This window comes from Erythrolamprus reginae, chromosome 2 (genome assembly GCF_031021105.1).
Source record: "Erythrolamprus reginae isolate rEryReg1 chromosome 2, rEryReg1.hap1, whole genome shotgun sequence".
Taxonomy (NCBI): Eukaryota; Metazoa; Chordata; class Lepidosauria; order Squamata; family Dipsadidae; genus Erythrolamprus; species Erythrolamprus reginae.
This window is the reverse complement of record NC_091951.1, coordinates 10,841,227-10,866,190: the sequence shown is the minus strand read 5'-3', so window position 1 is coordinate 10,866,190 and position 24,964 is coordinate 10,841,227. Positions and strand designations below refer to the sequence as shown.

Sequence of the window (24,964 nt, the reverse complement as noted above, 5' to 3'; positions counted from 1 at the left end):
ATACACGATGAAGGTTATAGAGGAGATAATCATAGTGAAATATATCTAAGAAAGAACAGAAAAGAAGATATAGTAATAGAACATAGCCATGACAGAATAGAAGAAGAGACGTAGGAATAGAAGAAAGGTATAGGAGATATAGGAGAGCAATAGGACAGGGGACGGAAGGCACTCTAGTGCACTTGTACTCGCCCCTTACTGTCCTCTTAGGAATCTGGATAGGTCAACCATAGATAATCTAAGGGTAAATTGTTGGGGGTTTGGGGATGGCACTATGGAGTCCGGTAATGAGTTCCACGTTTTGACAACTCGGTTACTGAAGTCATATTTTTTACAGTCAAGTTTGGAGCGGTTAATATTAAGTTTAAATCTGTTGTGTGCTCTTGTGTTGCTGTGGTTGAAGCTGAAGTAGTCGCCGACAGGCAGGACGTTGCAGCATATGATCTGGTGGGCAATACTTAGATCTTGTTTAAGTCGTCTTAGTTCTAGGCTTTCTAGGCCCAGGATTAAAGTGGTTTTTCATGTGTGTATTATTGCGATTGAGACAGAAAAGGTCATTTACAGATAAAACATTAGAATTCTTTATTGGTCAAGTGTGATAGCACACAAAAGGAATTTGTCTTTAGTGCATATGTTCTCAGTATACATAAAAAGACAAGATACACTTGTCAAGAATCACAAGGCACAACACCCAGTGACAATCATATGGTACAATAAGCAATCAAAGCTAAAACATTACTATGTATAATTTTGTAAGGAATCCCTAGGTCTGACTTGCAATTGACGCAGTTCTCTATGAGAATTTCAAATTTAGTAGCATAAACTGAGAATTTCAAACTGAGAATTACAAACGTAGTAGCATAAGAAATTCTATAGTGTACAGAAAAGTGTAAGACTTTTCTCGTGGAGTAATATTCTCCTTCTGGATAATGTCTCCTTCTATTCATTGCACATCACGAAGAAGTGACTTTTTCAAAGACCTGGTTTATGTTTACAGGTGAAACTTTGGTTCTCGGATCAAGAAGGTCTGCCTGGCCAGAAAACCCAACTCCATCTTTCAGCCTCCCCCAGTTCCCTCTGTGGTATCCATGCTGTTGACCAGAGTGTCTTTATCTTGAAACCTGAAGCCGAGCTCTCCCCTGAGAAGGTGAGTTCCAACTGCTTTTCATTTGGGGTCCAGATATATCCTGGCTCCTGCTGGTTTCATCCCAAGATTTACTCTCAAAATGGGTGAACAGTGCAGTCAGGCGGTAGGGAAAGCAAGTAGGATGCTTGGCTGCATAGCTAGAGGTATAACAAGCAGGAAGAGGGAGATTATCATCCCGCTATATAGAGCGCTGGTGAGAACACACTTGGAATACTGTGTTCAGTTCTGGAGACCTCACCTACAAAAAGATATTGACAAAATTGAACGGGTCCAAAGATGGGCTATAAGAACGGTGGAAGGTCTTAAGCATAAAACGTATCAGGAAAAGACTTAATGAACTCAATCTGTATAGTCTGGACTCTGGAGGACAGAAGGAAAAGGGGGAACATGATCAAAACATTTAAATATGTTAAAGGGTTAAATAAGGTCCAGGAGGGAAGTGTTTTTAATAGGAAAGTGAACACAAGAACAAGGGGACACAATCTGAGGTTAGTTGGGGGAAAGATCAAAAGCAACATGAGAAAATATTATTTTACTGAAAGAGTAGTAGATCCTTGGAACAAACTTCCAGCAGACGTGGTAGATAAATCCACAGTAACTGAATTTAAACATGCCTGGGATAAACATATATCCATCCTAAGATAAAATACAGAAAATAGTATAAGGGCAGACTAGATGGACCATGAGGTCTTTTTCTGCCGTCAGTCTTCTATGTTTCTACTTGTCCATAGAGATGTACAGTGGTACCTCGACTTAAGAACGCCTCCACTTAAGAACTTTTCTAGATAAGAACAGGGTGTTCAAGATTTTTTTGCCTCTTCTACTTAAGAACCCAAGCCCGGAAAAATTTCCCAGGAAATTTAAAAGCGGCATGAAGGCCCAGCCAGTTTCTTGTCATTCCCCCTTTAATCCCGGCCATCTCAGGCTTTTCTGGGCTGCTGGAGGAGCCTTCTGGTGGCACTCCCCATCTCGCCCACCTGGGTTTCTCTTTCTGGCGCAGTGTATGGGAGGCAGCCTTGTGCCAGGTGTATGGGAGGTGCATGCTCCTCTTCGCAGCCTCAGAGTCCCTCTTTTTTTTTTAAGTCTTAAAGTTTTGGTTTTTTTTTTTATTCCATTCACCTCATCTTCTTCCTTCAGCAGTGACTGTCTTCCTCCTCTTCTTCCTCCTCCCACCCAAATTCCAAGCTTTAATTTCTTTCCTAATGGGTTTGCACGCATTATTTGCTTTTACATTGATTCCTATGGGAAAAATTGCTTCTACTTACAAACTTTTCTATTTAAGAACCTGGCCACGGAACAAATTAAGTTCTTAAGTAGAGGTACCACTGTACTTCAAATAGAATCACTTGCAGCTGTTTATTTGCAATTTGCACCAGAAGATAGAGTAACAGCTAAATTTAAGAAGCTGGGGAGGACTGCCGGGAAGGAGAAGCAAAAAAAAAAAGTCTATAAATTAATTTTAGGAGAAGAAAATGTAGGAGAAAAAATAGAAGTACATAACACGTAGACCAAGGGGAGCCCAATAACACAGTACAGAGATTTTGCCATAATGCCACTGTGAGCCAGTCTCCTTCTCAGAACACTTGTCAAGATTCCGACTGACAAACCCAACCAAGCAAGTAAGTAAGCTTGAGATGATCCAATTTCTTTATCCTAAACCACACACTTCCGGCATGACTCTGAACCGGTAGGGAGGGTACAGTAAGTAGAACCCACCCCTGGCTTAGATCACTCCTGAATTTTTAACCCAGCCTGTCTCAGAAGTGTCTCAAGGTACAAACACCTCGATCATCTTGGCCAGGAGAACAAAGTGGCCTCTGCTTTGTGATTTCTAGTAAAAGAGAACTTATCACTTCATGTGGTGGCCTGTAATGGAATGTGAGAATGACCTTGGAAGTTGTTGCCTATGAATAGAGAGTAATGAATAGAGAAAGAAACCTCGAAGAGATCTGCCCCAAATGATCCATTGCTAAAAAATGGGGCAGGATAATTGTCTTTCAGACTTGCAAGACTCCTATTAATGTGGCCTTACAATTAATTAATCTTATTGTGTTTATTGTTTGTGCTTGAGAGGCTGATACCAATCTTACAACTTGCCTGCTATCTCTTTTTACTACCTGATTGGTTAAGGGTCCATCCTCTCTACATTTCTTTCTGTCCATTACTCAGCTTCAGGTTCATGCCTCTTTTGCCAGAAATTAAAAATCCCTAGATAATATCATAATGCAGAAAGTAGGCCTCAGTTAAGAATGCTGAATCATTTTGAGGCAGTTGAGCCTGCAGCAACCTAGCAATTATGTGAAAAGTATTTAACTAGGCAAGAGCTCTCTGCTCTTTCTCTCTGTCTGTTTGCTGTTAGCTGTGTGCTGTTGCTGTTCGTGGAAGTATGTTTTGAAGAAACTAATGCTGTAAAAGTTGATTCCTGTGAGTTATTGAACGAAGATACAGTAGAACCCCGACTTACGAGACTAATTGGTTCCGGAAGGAGGCTCGTAAGTCGGAATGCTCGTATGACGAAACATTGTTTCCCATAGGAAACAATGTAAAGTCAATTAATCTGTGCAACAACAAAAAAACCCGCTGCCGCCGAACGCGGAAGTTAGCGTTCAGAGACAGCTGCGAAGCAGCGCGCGTGTTTTAAAACGTGGCAGCCGGCCTGGGGGGCTCGTGGGGAAGCCCCCGAGCCCCCCAGGCCGGCTGCAACCGTTTAAAACACGCGCGCGGCTTCGCAGCTCTCTGCTGAATCCGGAACGCTAACTTCCGCGTTCGGATTCAGCAGACAGCTGCGAAGCAGCGTGCGTGTTTTAAAACATGGCAGCTGGCCTGGGGGGCTTGCCAGCACCCCCCCGAGCCCCCCAGGCCGGCTGCCACGTTTTAAAACACGCGCGCTGCTTCGCAGCTGTCTGCTGAATCTGAACGCGGAAGTTAGCGTTCCGGATTCAGCAGAGAGCTGCGAAGCAGCGCGCGTGTTTTAAAAGGTTGCAGCCGGCCTGGGGGGCTTGCCAGCACCCCCCCGAGCCCCCCAGGCCGGCTGCAACCTTTTAAAACACGCGGGATACGAGCGCCAAGGAGCTGTCTCCTGAAGCCGAAAGCGGAAGTTAGTGTTCGGCTTCAGGAGACAGCTCCTTGGCGCTCGTATCCCGAATGTGAGCTCGGGAGGCGAACAAAAATGTCGCTCCCCTCCCAGCTCTTATCTCGAGTAGCTCGTAAGTAGAGCTGCTCGTATGTCGAGGTTCCACTGTAGTTTATTTATTTTTTTATTCATTTGTCCAATACACAAATACATAGGAGGAAAAATAGACATGTAGTAATATATATAAGGGTAAAGTGAACTTAGAGGAGAGGATATATGAAAGAAAGAAAATATATATAAGTGAGAGAAAGGAAAGACAATTGGACAGGGGACGAAAGGCACACCAGTGCACTTATGTACGCCCCTTACTGGCCTCTTAGGAACCTGGAGAGGTCAATCGTGGAGAGTTTAAGGGAGAAATGTTGGGGGTTAGGGGTTGACACAATTGAGTCCGGCAATGAGTTCCACGCTTCGATAACTCGATTGTTGAAATCATATTTTTTACAGTCAAGTTTGAAGCGGTTCGTATTAAGTTTGAATCTGTTGCGTGCTCTTGTGTTGTTGCGGTTGAAGCTGAAGTAGTCAGTTGTAGCAAGATACTAGTAAGAGACTAATTTATTGCATGTATAGTATAGATAGTAATAGTAGCGGTAGTATATAAAGAAGTAAATATATTTTTCCACAACTTCCTACCGCTGCTATATTTCATTGCTATGCTTCAACTCCATTTCTACTGGTCTGTGGCTGGCTGGCTGGTTGGACTGGTAGGATGGCTGGACTGATTTGCTGCTTGGGAACAAACAGGCTAGTTTCCGTAAATGCAAGCTCTGATATCTTTTAGCTGATCTCTCTCCCTTCCCTCATCTCCCAAGATCATTCTCCCATTCTAACAAGAGCCATGGTTAGAATGCAGGTACTGCAGGCTGACTCATGATCACTCTAGGTCAGTGTTTTTCAACCAGTGTGCCGCGGCATACTAGTGTGCCATGAGACATGGTCAGGTGTGCCGCGAAGCTCAGAGAGAGAAAGAAAACAAGAGAGAGAGAGAGAGAGAAAGAAAGCAAGAGAGAGAGAAAGCAATAGCGAGAAAGAGAGAAAGCAAGAGAGAAAGAAAGAAAGAAAGAGAGAGAGAGAGAGAGAAAGAGAACAAGAGAGAGAAAGCAAGCAAGGGAGAGAGCAATAGATAGATAGAAAGAAAGAGAGAGAGAGAAAGAGAGGGAGGGAAGGTGGGAGAGAAAGGGAGGGAGGGAGGGAGGGAGAAAGAGCAAAAAAGATGAAGGAAGGAAGAGAGAGAAAGAAAGAGGGATGGAGAGAGAGAAAAAAAGAAGGGAGAGAAAGAAGGAGAGAGAGAGAAATAGAGCGAAAGGGAGGAAGAGAGAGAAAAATTTTGTCCAAACTTTTTTTAGCTGCTTCCCCCCCCCTCAATGTGCCCCAGGGTTTTGTAAATGTAAAAAATGTGCCATGGCTCAAAAAAGGTTGAAAATCACTGCTCTAGGTGTTTGATTCTGGCCGGCTCAAAGTTGACTCAGCCTTCCGTCCTTCAGAGGTTGGTAAAAATGAGGACCCAGATTACTGAGGGCAATAGGCTGACTCTGTAAACCACTTAGTCAGGGCTGTAAAACACTATGAAGCAGTATATAAATCTAAGTGCTATCAGTCCTATTGTATTTCACACTCTTTTTCATTGGCTGATAGCTTGATGGGCAGGAAGTTCTTCTAACCCAAATCTCCATCCTCAGTTGCATCTTTTCTGATTTCAGATTTACGACTCCGTTCCCAAGAAGGATGACTTCTTCTCCTATGACCTCTTTATGCATGAATCCAATCTTCATCCCTGTCCTGCAAAAGAACCATTAAGGGGTGAAGCCCCAGTGGTTATTTCCCCTGAAGACAGAGATACTTACGATATATTCAGGGTAAGCAACAAAGCTATGATTCCCCACATGGGAGATACTCTCATAAAATAAAGAGAAGTGCTTAGGAGGTTCTCTGCTGAGCTGAGCTCAATTTCTGTTATCTTCCTGGGCAGATCCATATCTGGGTTGGTCACCAGGACCAGAGGTTTTGTCTTCCAGGCTTTTGGTCTCATGCTGGAGTCCATCCTTAGGAAACTAGCACACATTTTGGTAGAGAGAAGTTCCCAGAAACTCAGCAAATGTCTGAAAGCTTGGAAGAAAAAAAAGAAACATCTCTTCTGGTGACTGACTGAGATTGGATCCTGCAACATTACCCTGGGACACATATATTCGCCTTCATCCATGATATACTGTATTAATCTAGTAAATTTGTCTAGTAAATGATTTAGCTTTACTAGATAAATGGTCAGAGCAATGGAAACTGCAGTTTAATGTTTCCAAATGTAAAATAATGCACTTGGGGAAAAGGAATCCTCAATCTGAGTATTGTATTGGCAGTTCTGTATTAGCAAAAACTTCAAAAGAAAAGGATTTAGGGGTAGTGATTTCAGACAGTTTCAAAATGGGTGAACAGTGCAGTCAGCGGCCGATAAGGTCCCACAGAGTTGGCCTTCTCCGGGTCCCATCGACTAAACAATGTTGTTTGGCGGGCCCCAGGGGAAGAGCCTTCTCTGTGGCGGCCCCGGCCCTCTGGAACCAACTCCTCCCAGATAATAAAATTGCTCCCACCCTCCCTGTCTTTTGTAAATTACTCAAAACTCATTTATACCACCAGGCATGGGGGAGTTGAGATATTCCTTCCCCCTAGGCCATTACAAGTTATGCATAGTATGTTTGTGTGTATGTTTGGTTTTATTATAAGGGTTTTTAGTTGTTTTATTATTGGATTGTCACATGCTGTTTTTATTGTTGTTGTTAGCCGGAGAGGGGCGGCATACAAATCCAATAAAAATTATTATTATTATTATTATTATTATTATTATTATTATTATTATTATTATTATTATATTCCTTATGGTTGGGTATATTAGAACCAACGGAGAATAAACATTGATCATTAGTTTTCATGAGCAGATAGGACTGTTCCTCAATGGTTCTTTGCTTTATCTGATAGGGCTTTGGTGTGAACATTTTCACCAGCACCAGGCTACTCGTCCCGCGTTTCTGCTATGACATCGGTAAGAACTGGAATGGGGAGAAAGTCATAAGGAAAGGGTTCTTTTTACAATCGAGTTACTTCCAGGATTGAGAGCTGGAACTCTTTCATGGATGGAGACCCTGATGGCTGAGATTTGATTCCAAATTCCTCTGTTCCACAGGGACTGAGGGAGTGTTCCTTTGTTGCAGGAATTGGGTATGTCTAGTCTAATGAAAAGAAGGACTAGGGTTGACATGATAGGGGTCTTCCAATATTTATAGTAATAATTTATTAGATTTGTATGCCGCCCCGAGTCTGCGGAGAGGGGCGGCATACAAATCTAATAAATTGTTATTATAAATTATTATTATTATTTAAAAATTAGATTAGATTAGATTTATTGGATTTATATGCCGCCCCTCTCCGCAAACTTGGGGCGGCTCACAACAATAATAAAAACAGTACATAGTAACAAATCCAATGCCCACCAAGCTAATTACAATTTTAAGTTAAAAATTCATAAAACAGTCCCAATATATATGAAAAACAGGCACACAGTCAATCAATCAAACGGCAAAACAACTTGGGCAAGGGGGAGATGTTTTAGTTCCCCCATGCCTGACGACAGAGGTGGGTTTTAAGGAGTTTACAAAAGGCAGGGAGGGTCGGGGCAATCCTAATCTCAGGAGGGAGCTGGTTCCAAAGGGTCGGAGCCACCACAGAGAAGGCTCTTCCCCTGGGTCCCGCCAGACGACATTGTTTAGTCGATGGGACCCTAAGAAGGCCGACTCTGTGGGACCTGACCGGTCACTGGGATTTGTGCGGCAGGAGGCGGTCCCGAAGATATTCTGGTCCAGTGCCATGAAGGGCTTTATAGGTCATAACCAACACTTTGAATTGTGACCGGAAACTGATCAGCAACCAATGCAGACTGCGGAGTGTTGGAGTAGTATGGGCATACTTAGAGAAGCCCATAATTGCTCTCGCAGCTGCATTCTGCACGATCTGAAGTTTCCGAACACTTTTCAAAGGTAGCCCCATGTAGAGAGCGTTACAGTAGTCGAGCCTTGAGGTGATGAGGGCATGAGTGACTGTGAGTAATGACTGTGAGTAATTATTTAAAGTGCTACCATAGAGAAGGATGGGGGAATATCAACATAGGTTGTTTTTGGGAAGAGTGCTCTTTGCAATACAAAAAGGGTGCTTTGTTTCTTTTGAATTTTGTGATAAAAAACATTGTTTTTGAATTTTCAACTGTGTGTGTGTCTGAATTTTTTACCCTTGAATTTTCGGGAGGCTCATACATCTAACAGATGATGTTTGAACACTGGTACAGAGTTCCATGAAGCAAAGTTTTAAACCTAATCCTACATAGCTTCTGCTCTGGCAATCTCACACTACTTACCAGAGCTTACAAAACTTTTGCCAGACCCATCCTCGAATACAGCTCATCTGTTTGGAACCCATATCGCATCTCAGACCTTAACACCCTTGAAAATGTCCAAAGATACTTCACCAGAAGAGCCCTTCACTCCTCCACTTGAAATAGAATACCCTACGAGACTAGACTTTCAACCCTGGGCCTAGAAAGCTTAAAACTAAGACGCCTTAAACAAGATCTAAGTATTGCCCACAAGATCATATGCTGCATCTTGCCTGTCGGCGACTACTTCAGCTTCAACCACAGCAACACAAGAGCACACAACAGATTTAAACTTAATATTAACCGCTCCAAACTTGACTGTAAAAAATATGACTTCAGTAACCGAGTTGTCGAAGCGTGAAACTCATTACTGGACTCCATAGTGTCATCCCCAAACCCCCAACACTTTACCCTTAGATTATCTACGGTTGACCTCTCCAGATTCCTAAGAGGTCAGTAAGGGGCGAATACAAGTGCACTAGAGTGCCTTCCGTCCCCTGTCCTATTGCTCTCCTATATCTCCTATACCTTTCTTCTATTCCTATATCTTTTCTTCTACTCTTTCATTGATATGTTCTATTACTATATCTTCTTTTCTATTCTTTCTTAGATATATTTTACTATGAGTATCTCCCCTATAACCTTCATCATGTATTTTACTATATATATATAGATATATATCCACTAAAACCCTCATTGTGTATTTGACTAGATAAATAAATAAATAAATAACTAAATAAATGCATGGATGGATGGATGGATGGATAGATAGATAAATGGATGGATGGATGGATGGATAGATAGATAAATAAATGGATGGATGGATGGATAGAGAGATAGATAGATAGATAGATAAATGGATGGATGGATGGATAGATAGATAGATAGATAAATAGATGGATGGATGGATGGATGGATAGATAGATAGATAGATAAATAGATGGATGGATGGATGGATGGATGGATAGATAGATAAATAAATAAATAATTTTTTTAAAAAAGTGGAAAGGTTGAGGATTACAGTGATGAATTGTCCAACTGTCTGGAACTGCCATGAATTTATGTGGACAAAGAACAAAACTGGACCTGGGAGCGGAGGGACGAGTATCCTTTTGAGTAAACTCACCCAATGGCTTTCTCTCTGTGTTATAGTGATGGAAATGTATGACTCTTCACCACGACGTGGAGAGCCTTTTGTTGCTCAGCCTTTCATTCAGGGTGGATTTGCTTTGGATGTTGGTGCTGCTCCTCTTCCAAGGCTTCCCACTCCTCAGATTGAGGCTGCCCCTGAAAGGACACCTCGGCACATCTTTCCTGAAACGTGGATATGGAAACTGGTTATTATAAAGTAAGTGGATGGCACAGCCTAAGACAGTGATGGCTAATGGTTTTGGCACTGAGTGCCCAAAGCATGCACATGCATGCACATCTGCAAAATGCAATGCGCATGCGTCCCATGCATATCCCCCACACATGAACCCCACCCTTTCCGCATGCATGGTAGAGGCCCAAAAACCAGCTGGCTGGTGGGAGGTGCACACACATGCACAGTAGAGCTGAGCTGCGGTAGCGGTTCACATAATAATAATAATAATAATAATAATAATAATAATAATAATAATAAATAATAGTAACAACAACAACAATAACAACAACAACAACAACAACAACAACAACAATAATAATAATACAAGTGGAACACTCAAAAAGGAGACAGAAGGACTAATACTGGCGGCACAAGAACAGGCCATTAGAACAAATGCTGTCAAAGCCAGAATTGAAAAATCAACAGACGATCCAAAGTGCAGACTATGTAAAGAAACAGATGAAACAATCGATCACATACTCAGCTGCTGCAAAAAGATCACACAGACCGACTACAAGCATAGACATGATGCTGTGGCACAGATGATCCACTGGAACTTGTGCTGGAACTACCATTTATCAGTGGCAAAGAACTGGTGGGATCATAAGCCCGAAAAAGTGGTCGAAAATGAGCAAGCAAAACTACTGTGGGACTTCCGACTTCAGACTGACCAAATTCTGAAGCATAACACACCAGACATTGTGATTGTGGAGAAAAAGAAAGTATGGATCATCGACATCGCAATTACAGGAGACAGCAGAATTGAGGAGAAGCAGTTAGAGAAATTAGTGAAATACGAAGATCTAAAAATCGAGCTGCAACGACTCTGGCATAAACCAGTGAAAGTGGTCCCAGTGGTACTTGGCACGCTGGGCGCAGTACCAAAGGATCTCAGCAGACATTTGAAAACCATCGGAATTGACAAAATCTCCAACTGTCAATTGCAAAAGGCCGCTTTACTGGGATCGGCAAACATAATTTGCCGCTACATCATGCAGTCCTAGGTGCTTGGGAAGCCCCCGACTGGTGATGAAATATGAAATCCAGCATAGTGATCTCATTTGCTGTGTTGCATTGACATAATAATAATAATAATAATAATAATAATAATAATAATAACAACAACAACAACAACAACAACAAACAACAACAAACAACAACAACAACAACAATAATAGTAATAATAATAATTTATTAGACTTGTATGCTGCCTCTCTCTGGAGACTCGGGGCAGCTCACAACAACAATAAAAACAATATAGGTAAAATATAAGTACAATATAGATACAAATCTAATAGTTAAAACTATGACTAAAACCCATTATCTTAAAAAACAAACAATATTACACAATCAATATTACATAATCAATATTAACAATCATAACCGCACATAACTTTTAATGGTCAGAAGGAGGGGCATGTGCTAAATGCCCCATGCCTGGTGATATAAATAGGTCTTAAGGCTCTTGCAGAAGGCGAGGAGGGTGGGGACAGCTCAGATCTCTGGAGGGAGCTGATTCCAGAGGAAGGGGGCCGCCACAGAGAAGGCTCTTCCCCTAGGTTTCACCAGATGACATTGTCTGGTCGACGGAACCTGGAGAAGGCCAGCTCTGGCAGAGTGGGCTCTGTGTGCCATAGGTTCACCATCACAGGCCTAACAGATTTCCCTGGAGACCAATTAATCTGTGGGGGAGGGCTTCTAGGTATGGAGGGCTATAGCTACCACCCACCCTTTATTCCTTTGCCCAAAACACAGCTGAGAAGCTTGATCAGCTGTGTTTCAGACGAAGGAATAAAGGAAAGTATAAACCCGGGGGTAAGAGGGAGGGCCCTTTTTCTAATAGCAGCAGAGGGAAAAAACTTCAAAACAGTAAAAAGAATTCTGAAAAAAATCCCCCCAAAAAGATGGCAGCCCCCACAGACCACTTCACCAACCAAACTGGTTTGGTGATACCATTGTGACATCACCAGTGGATCACTAGGAGTTTGGGCAATCCAGTCTGAACCAGCAGGAACCTACCTCTGCTTACGGCCCTTTTTCATACTTATGACCATTGCCACCTCCTCATGGTCACATGATCAAAATTTGGGCACTTCACAATTTGTTTTCAGGCTGATTATAGCTACGGAAGTAGAATTACATGAAGGGATGTGCACCCGGTCATGAGCGTATTGAAATCCCCCTGGTCATAATCCACTTTTGTCAATTCTGTTATTACATGGAATGCATAGTTCCCTCTAAGCTGAGCAGTGAGCAATCGCTCACTTAAAAATCATCATCACCTCAGAGTTTTCCAAACCTGCCCAGAAGCCGAGAGGGAAAGAGTGAGAGGGAAGGAGAGAGAGAGGAAGAGAGAGAAACAGATAGAAAAAAGAGAGGAAGGAAAAGAGAAAGAAAAAGAATGGAAGTAAGGAAGAGAGAAAGAAAATCAAAATCTAGTTTGAAACTAGCTCAACTATTTAAGTGGCATTTTGATATTGATAGAGTTGCCCTATTATGAGCTCACTGTTATAGACACACAGTACAGTATTTTATTTTGAAATTCTCTGAGGCAAAACAGGGTGGGTTTTTTATTTGTTTGTTTGTTTGTTTATTTGTTTATTCATTTATTTAATTTTATTTATTTATTTATTTAATTTTATTTATTTATTTATTTAATTTTATTTATTTATTTATTTAATTTTATTTATTTATTTATTTAATTTTATTTATTTAATTTTATTTATTTAATTTTATTTAATTTTATTTAATTTTATTTAATGTTATTTATTTATCTATCTATCTATCTATCTATCTATCTATCTATCTATCTATTTATTTATTTATTTATTTATTGTTTCTGTGCCGCCCAGTCCCAAAAGGACTGCCGCTCAGACACTATACTTTTCGGCCCACCCCCCTGATAGCAGCAGAGGGAAAAAACTTCAAAACAGTAAAAAGAATTCTGAAAAAAATCCCCCCAAAAAGTTGGCAGCCCCCACAGACCACTTCACCAACCAAACTGGTTCGGTGATACCATTGTGACATCACCAGTGGATCACTAGGAGTTTGGGCAATCCAGTCTGAACCAGCAGGAACCTACCTCTGCTTACAGCCCTTTTTCGTACTTATGACCATTGCCATCTCCTCATGGTCACATGATCAAAATTTGGGCACTTCACAATTTGTTTTCAAATTGATTATAGCTACGGAAGCAGAATTACATGAGGGGATGTGCACCCAGTCGTGAGCGAATTGAACCCCCCCTGGCCATAAGCCACTTTTGTCAATTCTGTTATTACATGGAATGATCAGTAAACGGTTGTAATTGGGGGGGCTATGTTTAGTGGATTACTTCCCTCATTCCCTGTTCTTTTGCATCCTTCAGTGGTTCTCAAGGAAATAGCCATCCCCAAGTCCATAGTTCTAAGCTTGATGTATCTGAAGAATCCAAAGAGATTGCTGTTCCTGTGACCATCCCGGACACCATCACTGAATGGAAAACTGGAGCTTTCTGCCTTTCAGCAGACACAGGCTTTGGTCTGGCCCAGCCCACTTCTTTGAAGGCCTTCCAGTCATTCTTCGTTGACCTCACCATACCATACTCCATGAAGCGAGGAGAAACCTTCATACTCAAAGCCACCATCTTCTCCTACCTGACGTCCTGCATCCGGGTAAGGAGCATTTAAGGGCTGCTGTGCGATCTTCCCTTTGTATTCTTGATATTGCTTGGTCCTCTTTCTCTGCCGAAGCCTATTTGCTCCAATTCAGGGTAACAGAGTTGGAAGAGACCTTGGAGGTCTTATAGGCCAACCCCCATTCTATCCTTATATCATCATCATCATTGTCATTGTCATTGTTATTGTCATTGTTGTTTTGCTGTTGTTGTGTTGCTGTTGTTGCTGTTGTTGTTATTGTTATTAATTGGACTTTTATGCCACCCTTCTCTGAGGACACCGGGTGACTTACAACATATAAAAATGCAAAATGCAGAAATAGATTTTTTAAAAATCCAATACTGTGGTACCTCATCTTACGAACGCCTCTTCTAATGAACTTTTCAAGATACGAACCCAGTGTTTAAGATTTTTTTGCCTCTTCTTCCAAACTATTTTCACCTTACGAACCCAAGCCGCTGCTGCTGGGATGAAAGGTTTCTTTTCCCCTCCTTTTTTAAAGAAAGAAAAGGGAGGGGCGGCTTGGAGGGGGAAAGACTTTGCATTAACAAAAGTAGAACAGCGTGCTTGCAGGCACAGAAAGGGTGTCTTTTGAAGAAAGAAAAGGGAGGGGCGGCTTGGAGGAGGAAAGACTTTGCAGAGAACAGTGTGCTTGCAGGCACTGAAAGGGTGTCTTTTGAAGAAAGAAAAGAGAGGAGTGCCCCCCTTGCCTTTCTTCCTTCCCACTCACCCTTTAGCCTAGCCTTGCTTCTTCCACCCACCCCCTTTAGCTGCTCCTCCCTGCTCTCTGTTCGCCTCCCTTCTAAAGTGTGGGATTTTCCTGAAGGATTTGCACTCATTATTTGCTTTTACATTGATTCCTATGGGAAACATTGTTTCGTCTTATGAACTTTTCACCTTACGAACCTCCTCCTGGAACCAATTATGTTTGTATCATGAGGTACCACTGTATTAAATAATCTAAAATCCCAATTAATAATATAAAAGACCCATTTAAAAACCATACACTCATACTCACACTCATTTATACCACAATCAGATTCAAATTTTTTGGCCAGAGCAAAATGTTAAGCTCAACGGCCCCAGACCTGCCAATACAGGTGAGTTTTTAAGGCCTTCCAGAAGGCCAGGAGAGTGGGGGCAGTGTGAATCCCTGGGGGAAGTTGGTTCGAGAGGGTCAGTGCTGCCACAGAGAAGGCCCTTCCCCTAGAGCCCGCCAGCTGGTATTGTTTGACTGATGGGACCTGGAGAAGGCCGACTCTGTGGGCTCTGACCGGTCGTTGGGATACGTGAGGCTGGAGACGATTCCTTAGGTAACTTGGTCCTGTTCTGTCGAGCTCTCTGGTAGAATCCTCCCAAAAATGCACAGATATAATTTCAGACACACACACGTTTGAAAATTCAAAACAATGTTATTTATAATGAAAATTCACTTAAACCAAGCCCTCTTTTGGTATAGCAAAGAGCACTTGTCTCCAAACAAACTGGTAATTGGTACAAGTCCCTTATCAGTTCTGTGATACTTAGCTTGCAGCTGTAAGGCAATTCACAATCCTTCTTCATCCACAAAATGAAACACACTTTGCCCTGGTTTAGTTTCAAAATGGGGAAAAAGCAGCACACAAAAGGTCAAAGTCAGTAAAGCAGTCACGAAACTTGATCAGATAATCCTCCACAATGGCCAAACCCACAGGCTGCTCTTTATAGCAGCCTCACTAATTACCACAGCCCCACCCAACCACAGGTGGCCTCAATTTCCTTGATAATAATCTCTCAGTTGTTGCTGCCTATGCATCGCTCTCCGCATGCGTGGCTGTATCATTAACTCTTGTTCTGAATCCAAGGAGGAGCTAGATAATTGATCTCCTTCTGAGCTGTCTGCCACACTCTCCTCCTCCCTGTCACTCACGTCTTCTTGGTCAGAGAACCCTTCATCATCAGATTCCACCGGGGGCAAAACAGGCCTGCAGTATGTGGATGTCTCCCCCACGTCCACAGCTGGGCCAGAGCTAACCACAACAGATCCTAAGCCATACAGGGCTTTATAGGTAATGACCAACACTTTGAATTGCATTCAGAGACCAACCGACAGCCAATGCAGCTTGTGGAGAGATGTAGATACATGGGCAAACCTTGGTAAGCCCATGACAGCCCTTGTGGCTGCATTTTGGACTAGCTGAAGCCTCCAAATGTTCTTCAAAGGAAGGCCCATGTAAAGAGCATTGCAGTAGTCCAGTGTTTCCCAACCTTTTTTGAGCCGTGGCACATTATTCACATTTACAAAATCCTGGGGAACATTGGGGGGGGGGGAAGTTTGGACAAAAAAAAATCTATATTCCTCCCTTTCGCTCTATTTCTCTCTCTCCCTCTTTCTCTCTCTCCCTTCCTTCCTTCCTTCCTCTTTCTTTCCCCCTTACTCTCCATCTCTCTTTGTTTCTCCCTTCCTTCCTCTCTTTTTTGCCCTTCTTCTCTCTCCCTCCTTCCCTCCCTCAATGTCTTTCCCTCACCCTCCTTCCCCCCTCTTTCTCTCTCTCTTGCTGTCTTTCTCTCTTTCTCTCTCCCCCTCTCTCTCCCTCTCTCTTTCTCTCTCTTGCTATCTCTCTTTCTCTATTTTTTTTGCTTTCTCTTTTTCTCTCCCCCTCTCTCTCCCTCTCTCTCCTTCTCTTGCTATCTCTTTCTCCCTCTTTCTCTCCCCCTCTCTCCCTCTCTCTTTCTCTCTCTCCCTCTCTTGCTATCTCTATCTCTCCCCCATCTCTCCCTCTCTCTTTCTCTCTCTCCCTCTCTTGCTATCTTTCTCTCCCCCCTCTCTCCCTCTCTCTTTCTCTCTCTCCCTCTGTTGCTATCCCCCTCTCTCTTTCTTTCTGTCCCTCTCTTGCTAACCCCCCCTCTCTCTCCCTCTCTTGCTATCTCTTTCTCTCCCCCCTCTCTCCCTCTCTTTTTCTCTCAGCAGTGGCAGCAGGGTGATCAGCTGTGAGGTGGAGCTCCGGAACCGAAGCACCCAGCATGCAAGTGCCAGCCACGCAATTCCAGCATGTACAGCCGCCGCCGTCAGTGCCTCTGTTCCGGAGCTCCGCCTCACAGCTGACCACCCTGGCGCCTCCCCACGGCTACTGCCCGCTGCCACTGCCACCGCACGGCTACAGCAACATGTCCAGCCGCTAGTCGGAGCCTCCGTTCCAGAGCTCCGCCTCACAGCTGACCACCCTGGCGCCACCACATGGCTACTGCCCACTGCTGCCGCCATCACTCTCCCGCTGCGCGCCGCCCTCCCGCTGCCGCCGCCCTCCCACCAGGCCCCAAAGCTCACCTGCTGCTGTGGCCAGGAAAGCTCCAGCCGGGCGGGGCGCTGCAGCTGCCGGAAAACTTGGAAGGCACAAATAATGAAGCTCAGGTTCCGGTCTCACAACTTTTTGATCTTCGCAAAAAGTTGCGAGACCAGAAGCTGAGCTTTTTTCTTCGCGGCACACCTAACCGTGTCTCGCGGCACACCAGTGTGCCGCGGCACACCGGTTGGGAAACACTGCAGTAGTCAATCCTTGAGGTGATAAGGGCATGAGGGACTGTGAGGAGAGCCGCAGCTGGTGCACCAGGCGAACCTGGGCAAAACATGTCTGTGTGTAGCTAAACTCACCTATCCTCCAATAAAATAGACCATATTTATTTATTTTTTATTTATTTATTCATTTGTCCAATACACAAATACATAGGAAGAAAAATAGACATATGATAATATAAAAGAGGGTGAAAGTGAACTTAGAGGAGAGGATATATGAAAGGAAGATAATATATAAGATAGATGAAAGAAAGGAAAGACAATTGTAGATCTGAATGTTTTATAGAATAGAATAGAATAGAATAGAATTTTATTGGCCAAGTGTGATTTGTCTTGGTGCATATGCTCTCAGCATACATAAAATAAAATATACATTTGTCAAGAATCATGTGGTACGACACTTAATGATTGTCAAAGGGGTCAAATAAGCAATGAAGAAGCAATATTAATAAAAATCTTAGGATATAAACAACAAGTTACAGTCATACAGTCAACCTGGGAAGAAATGGGTGAAAGGAATTATGAGAAAAACTAGCAGAAATAGAAGTGCAGATTTAGTAGAAATTCTGACAGTGTTGAGGGAATTATTTGTTTAGTAGAGTGATGGTGTTCGGTAGTTGTCTTGGTGTGCAGTGCTCTGTAGCGATGTTTTGAGGGTAGGAGTTGAAACAGTTTGTGTCCAGGATGTGAGGAGTCAGTAAAGAACAGGATATTGCCAAACTGGGGAAAATAGGAATACATATAATGAGAACCAGGAGGCTGTTGGGGCCTGGATGGGTGCCAATAGACTCAAACTCAACCCTGATAAGACGGAGTGGCTGTGGGTTTTGCCTCCCAAGGACAATCCCATCTGTCCGTCCATCACCCTGGGGGGGAATTATTGACCCCCTCGGAGAGGGTCCGCAACTTGGGCGTCCTCCTCGATCCACAGCTCACATTAGAGAACCATCTTTCAGCTGTGGCGAGGGGGGCGTTTGCCCAGGTTCGCCTGGTGCACCAGTTGCGGCCCTATTTGGACCAGGACTCACTACTCACAGTCACTCATGCCCTCATCACCTCGAGGTTCGACTACTGTAATGCTCTCTATATGGGGCTACCTTTGAAAAGTGTTCGGAAACTCCAGATTGTGCAGAATGCAGCTGCGACAGCAGTCATGGGCTTCCCTAGGTATGCCCATGTTACACCAACACTTCACAGTCTGCATTGGTTGCCGATCAATTTCCAGTCACAATTCAAAGTGTTGGTTATGATCTTTAAAGCCCTTCATGGCATCGGACCAGAATATCTCCGAGACCGCCTTCTGCTGCATGAATCCCAGCGACCGATTAGGTCCCACAGAGTGGGCCTTCTCCGGGTCCCGTCAACTAAACAATGTCGGTTGGCGGGCCCCAGCGGAAGAGCCTTCTCTGTGGTGGCCCCGACTCTCTGGAACCAGCTCCCCCCAGAGATTAGAACTGCCCCTACCCTCCTCGCCTTTCGCAAACTCCTTAAAACCCACCTTTGTCGTCAGGCATGGGGGAACTGAGATATCTCCCCCGGGCCTATACAATTTATGTATGGTATGCTTGTGTGTATGTCTGTTTAATAATGGGGTTTTTAATATTTTAAATTGTAAATAATTAGATTTGTTATAAACTGTTTTTATTGTGTTGTGAGCTGCCCCGAGTCTACGGAAAGGGGCGGCATACAAATCTAATAAATAAATAAATAAATAAATAAATAAATAAATAAATAAATAAATAAATAAATAAACAAACAAATAAATAAATAAATAAATAAATAAATAAATAAATAAATAAATAATAAATAATAAATAATAAATAATAAATAAATAAACAAAGAAAACAAACAAACAAACAAACAAACAAACAAACAAACAAACAAACAAACCAAATACATGATAGCCAGAGTTAGTGCTGAATGTAACAATAAATACAAGTAATTTAAATCTCACCTGCTTTGGGTGTGGGAAGTGGGTTTGTCCTTGGATGACCATGCGCCACAGATTAAGATGGATTCTTCTTTGTGCTTCTGCCTTCTCCAAATGCTAAAGCAGTGATGGCAAACCATTTTTTCCTCGGGTGCCTAAAGAGCATGTGCTCGTGCCATTGCGCATGCACAAGCGCCGCCACCCATAATTCAATGCCTGAGGAGGGCAAAAACAGCTTCCCTGCCTCTCAGAGGCCCTCTGGAGGCTGGAAATGGCCTGCTTTCCACCTTGTGGTAGGCCCAGTAGGCCTGTATTTTGCCTTCTCTAAGCTCCAAAGGCTTGTTGTCTGTTTGATAGGAATGGGGTAATTCTAACCCCTTCTTACTTACTTATTTATTTTGGCATAGTTATTAAGTAAAATCACTGCAGTTGTTAAGCGAATTGTGTGGTCATTATGTGAGTCAGGCTTCTCCCATTGACTTTATTTTTTGGAAGCTGGCAAATAGGGTTTCAAATGGTGATCACATAACCTTGGAATGCTGCTACCATATATATACATGGGTCATTCTTTGTCAAATGGACTGGGGGAAATTGAAGCCTTACTTGAAAAGAAACCACCACAAAAACAACACACATGATAGGAAAAAAACATGCTCCTTCCAATGAAATAAAAATGAAGGCGAGAAAACAGAGAGTGATAGGGAAAAAGTGCTGTTTCTAATGAAGATGATTGAAGGTGATGAAACAGAGATCTCTGTTTTCTCGCCTTCAATCATCTTCATCCCCACTTCAACAGAAGGAGCACATTCCCTCCATCATACATGTTGCCCCTGCGATGGCCTCCTCCCAAATAAGGCTGCAAAATTCAGTCAAGTAGACACCTGGTCCACTTGACAAAGAATGACCCAGATGCCAACTGCCAACTGTCCAAATTTTGATCATGTGACTCTGGGGATACTGCAATGGTAATTAGTGGAAGGACAATTGTAAATCACTTACATTTAGGCTAGAAAAAACAAATATATAAGTACAGACTAGGTGATGTTCAGCTTAATGCCAATAATTATGACAGGGATCTTGGTATCCTAGTGGACAATCACTTAAATATGAGCCAGCCGTTTGCTGCAGCAGCCGAAAGTTTTGTTTGAGTTATAATGGGGTTTTATTTACTGTTGGTGTTTGACTTCTTTTTTTATTATTGTACTATTGTGTTTTTTATTGCTATAAACTGCCCTGAGTCCTACAAGATTGGGCGGCATAGAAGTCAAATAAATTAAATTAAATTATTTAAAAGAGCCAATGCAAGGCTGCATAAAAAGAGGGGTTTATTTATTTATTTGGATTTCTGTCACCCTTCTCCGTAGACTCAGGGCGGCTTACAAAAATAGGAATAAAATACAAACTATGGCATAAATAACAACAAACATAAACCAAATATTAAAACCCCAAGTTATTCAAAAACAGAAATTCATATTCATTCTCATTCTTTTCCCATTCCTACTTCCCTCTCCTCCTCCTCTTCTCCCATCACCTTTCTACTTCCTCTTTCTCCCTCTTTGCTTTTCTCTGAGTGATTTTTACCCTAGTTCAACTTATGTTAACAGGCTGATACCATACTCTTGCAAATCTTTAAACTGTCTCTTCTAAAATCATAATTCTTCATATCTTTTCTCTACCATTATCTCTTTATTCTAAGTATATTCAATTGAACTACTGCTGCCTCCTTAATTCTGCCATCATTTATTCTCCATTTTCTTCTTCTTCTCCCCACTCTCCTTTATTCATTTTATATATATTCATTTATACTCCTTTTCTATCCAATCATAGAATTTTACCCATACATTATAGAACTCTGAATCTTCTTTATCTTTAATCTTCATTGTAAACCTATTCATCTCTGCACAGTCCAAAATTTTCTTAAGTATTTCTCCTTCGGTTAGAATTTTGATGTTTTCCATTTTTGTGCAAATGCAATCCTAGCTGCTGTCACCATACACACTATCAGATGTGTATCTTTGTTAAATTTCTCAGGGAAAATGCCCAACAAAAATGTCTCTAGTGTTCTGTTTTACCAGTTTTTTCTATCCATAATTGAATCCAAGTAATTAATGTATGTTTGTGTGTACGCATGTATGTGTATAGGGAAGGGGCATAAAAATCCAACAAACAAACAAACAAACAAATATTCAAACACTGTCACAGGTGTTAAAAAGTTAACAGATAAATAAAAGCAAAATTGGGGGGAGAAGAACATTCATTTAATCATAGTATGACCATTGTGCAGGCTACCCATGGGATTCCCAATGTTGCTGAAGATACCATGTTTTCAGGACCTTTTGAAAGGCTTACAGGGGCCCCGTGAGAAATGAAGATTATGAGCTTTTCTCTGCACTGCAGTGGGGTTGTATAGCTTTCCTATTGAACTATTTTTCCCCCAACTGCACAGGTCAGAATATCTCTGACACCTTCTGCTGACTTTGAGGCATCTCCTATGGAAAAGGAGGAGGATTCCCATTGTATCTGTGCAAATGGAAGAAAAACAGTGTCATGGCTATTAACCCCTAAAATTCTAGGTAAGTGGTAACTCTAATACTGTAAAGTAAATCAAGCAGCAAAGTTTTAATTATATTGTTTCCTCCTAAGATAATGTATGTGAGAAAGACCTTGGGAGACTGGACAAAGAGACATTGCCTAGGGACATTGCAGTCAGCTAGCAGACTACAGAACTCACAGGTCTACAGAAGGCAGGGCAAGAAGTTCAGAAGAGATCCTAGATAAATGGTCAAACCAATGGAAACTGCAGTTTAATGTTTCCAAATGTAAAATAATGCACTTGGGGAAAAGGAATCCTAAATCTGAGTATTGCATTGGCAGTTCTGTGTTAGCAAAAACTTCAGAAGAGAAGGATTTAGGGGTAGTGATTTCTGACAGTCTCAAAATGGGTGAGCAGTGTGGTCGGGCGGTAGGAAAGGCAAGTAGGATGCTTGGCTGCATAGCTAGAGGTATAACAAGCAGGAAGAGGGAGATTGTGAACCCCTTATATAGAGCGCTGGTGAGACCACATTTGGAGTACTGTGTTCAGTTCTGGAGACCTCACCTACAAAAAGATATTGACAAAATTGAACGGGTCCAAAGATGGGCTACAAGAATGGTGGAAGGTCTTAAGTATAAAACGTATCAGGAAAGACTTAATGAACTCAATCTGTATAGTCTGGAAGACAGAAGGAAAAGGGGGGACATGATCGAAACATTTAAATATGTTAAAGGGTTAAATAGGGTTCAGGAGGGAAGTGTTTTTAACAGGAAAGTGAACACAAGAACAAGGGGACACAATCTGAAGTTAGTTGGGGGAAAGATCAAAGGCAACATGAGAAAATATTATTTTACAGAAAGAGTAGTAGATCCTTGGAACAAACTTCCAGCAGACGTGGTTGGTAAATCCACAGTAACCGAATTTAAACATGCCTGGGATAAACATATATCCATTGTAAGATAAAATACAGGAAATAGTAAAAGGGCAGACTAGATGGACCATGAGGTCTTTTTCTGCCGTCAGTCTTCTATGTTTCTATGTTTCTATCCTCTCTAGCTTCTTGGGCTGTAAACGAGACAGTGAGAGATCCGTACTTTCAAACTTGCAAGATTCTACTAATGCAGATTTACAGGCAAATAGAATTAGCGCATCAGGTTGTATTTCCTGTCGGATCTACCTAGTAAAGCTGGCATCAGTCTTACAAGTCTGAAAGTTCAATTCTACCCCTGTCTCTTTTATAGTCTGAGAAACTATAGAGAGTCTCTTTTAATCTTCTTGCATCTCCCCCTATCCAGCTACAGGCTCTGCTGTCCCTTATCTATTCCCTTGGTAGGTTCTCTTTGCCCAAAACTTTCTTGGTCCTTTCTACATACTATTACTACACCGCCACCACCACCGCCATCACCATCATTGCAATAGCACTCTTCCATGTACACTGAGAGCATATGCACCAAAGACAAATTCCTTGTGTGTCCAATCACACTTGGCCAATAAAGAATTCTATTAACACTTATGTACTGCTTTACAGCCCTCTCTAAGTGGTTTACAGAGTCAGTATATTGTCTCCAACAATTTTGGCTTCTCATTTTGCTCACCTTGGATGGATGGAAGGCTGAGTCAATCTTGACCTCAGTTTTAATGACCCCATAATCCCTTGTGGGGTGGAGTCAGGGCAACTGAATGGAGCTGAGTGTTCACTGGATAGATGCCCCTGTTGCCAATGTGGAGTTATTTTTCAGTATATATATTCTCTTTGTGCCCAGAGAGAGAAATATCTGCCTCTACCTTGGTTCGAACTCACAGCCTCCTTATTGTGAAATGAGAACTCCACCTCTAGACTGCCGCACGACTAGAATCAGGGAAATGAGAAGGAAAATATTACATAAGTGGTATTTTACTCCCGTTCAACTCACACACTTTCAGCAGAATGTCAGGGGTATTTGTTGGCACGGGTGTCAAGATAAAGGAGTGTTTATGCATATGTTTTGGGAATGCCCGATAGTGCAGGAATTTTGGCAAAAAGTGCAAGTGGACATCAGTAGAATGCTAAATATACAATGGACAATCACTAAGGAAATGACAGTACTAGTTAAAAGCAATGCGATGGGAGAATTTAGAGAAATAAAACAAGCAGCAATAGAAAGCCCTCAGGCGGTAATAATTTTGGGTTGGAAGGATGCGCCAAAATGGACAATGCAAAATTGGTATAGGTACATGGTGGACCATATTCAATTTGAAATTATGGATAAAAGGATAAATTTGGATAATGAAACTGAATTGAGACAACTGATGGAACGGTGGGACAAGGTAAGACGATATACAATGGGTAGAATCCAAGACCAAGCTACAAGAAATAAATTGGAATCACTCTGTAATATGTAAATAGATATATTGCTCTTGGGTCAAAGTGGATTATATAAGAAACACCCCCGATTTGGTGGTGGGGTATGTGTGTGTGTCGGGGTGGTGGGCACATTCCACTATGCACTGTTTTATGTTGTGTGTATATTAAACTTGTTAAAAATTAATAAAAAATATTATTTTTTTTAAAAAAAGACTGCCGCACGACTCACATTTTTGTTCCAGGGAAGATAAACCTCACAGCAAGTGCAGAGGCCGTGAGCTCAAACCAGCTATGCGGGAATGAAGTAGTGGAAGTGCCCACTAGTGGAAACAAAGACGTTGTGATCAAGTCATTATTAGTTGAGGTATGTGGGGTGCTTTAAATACAGGGCTTGGTAATTGTTGTGGTTGGCTCTGGCCCAGCTCCTGCCCCAGGGAATGTGGAGGTGGATGCAGGGCATAGGCCGATGTTATTGCCGGCAGAGTCAATTCAGAGTTTAGTTTCCTCGGACGGAGAAGAAGTTGGGAGTGATTTGGAAGAGGGGGGCTTGGCACACAGTTCAGGCAGTCAATCTTCATTATCTTCCCTGACGTATTGGACCCACACAAGTGCAGACTTATGCATAGAAGAGACCAAGTAAGGGCATATCACAGGGGATAAGTGAGGCCACCTGTGTTTGGGTGGGGCTCCAGTAATTAGGGCTGCATCGATAAATAGCAGCGTGTGGGTTTGGCCGTGGTGGAAGAATATCTGTTGCCTTGACTTTGTTTGTGGATTTTGCACGTCTTTGAAACCAACGCAGAGCAATGTGTGTGTGTGTGTGTCTCACTTCGTTAGAAGAAGGGGTGTGAAGTTTCTTCACAGCTGCTAGCTAAGTACTTAATG

General features: G+C 42.3%; 1 protein-coding gene across 1 annotated transcript in view; it reads left to right on the top strand.

The window, feature by feature from the left end:
* Positions 1-24,964, top strand: part of LOC139159692 (alpha-2-macroglobulin-like) — a 117,861-nt gene that overhangs the window by 55,756 nt on the left and 37,141 nt on the right. The window contains exons 15-21 of the mRNA XM_070737021.1: positions 998-1,147; positions 5,981-6,136; positions 7,251-7,314; positions 9,850-10,045; positions 13,431-13,716; positions 21,649-21,775; positions 24,322-24,443. Of these exons, the coding sequence (XP_070593122.1) occupies positions 998-1,147; positions 5,981-6,136; positions 7,251-7,314; positions 9,850-10,045; positions 13,431-13,716; positions 21,649-21,775; positions 24,322-24,443 (1,101 nt within the window). The remainder of the gene's footprint in view (positions 1-997; positions 1,148-5,980; positions 6,137-7,250; positions 7,315-9,849; positions 10,046-13,430; positions 13,717-21,648; positions 21,776-24,321; positions 24,444-24,964) is intronic.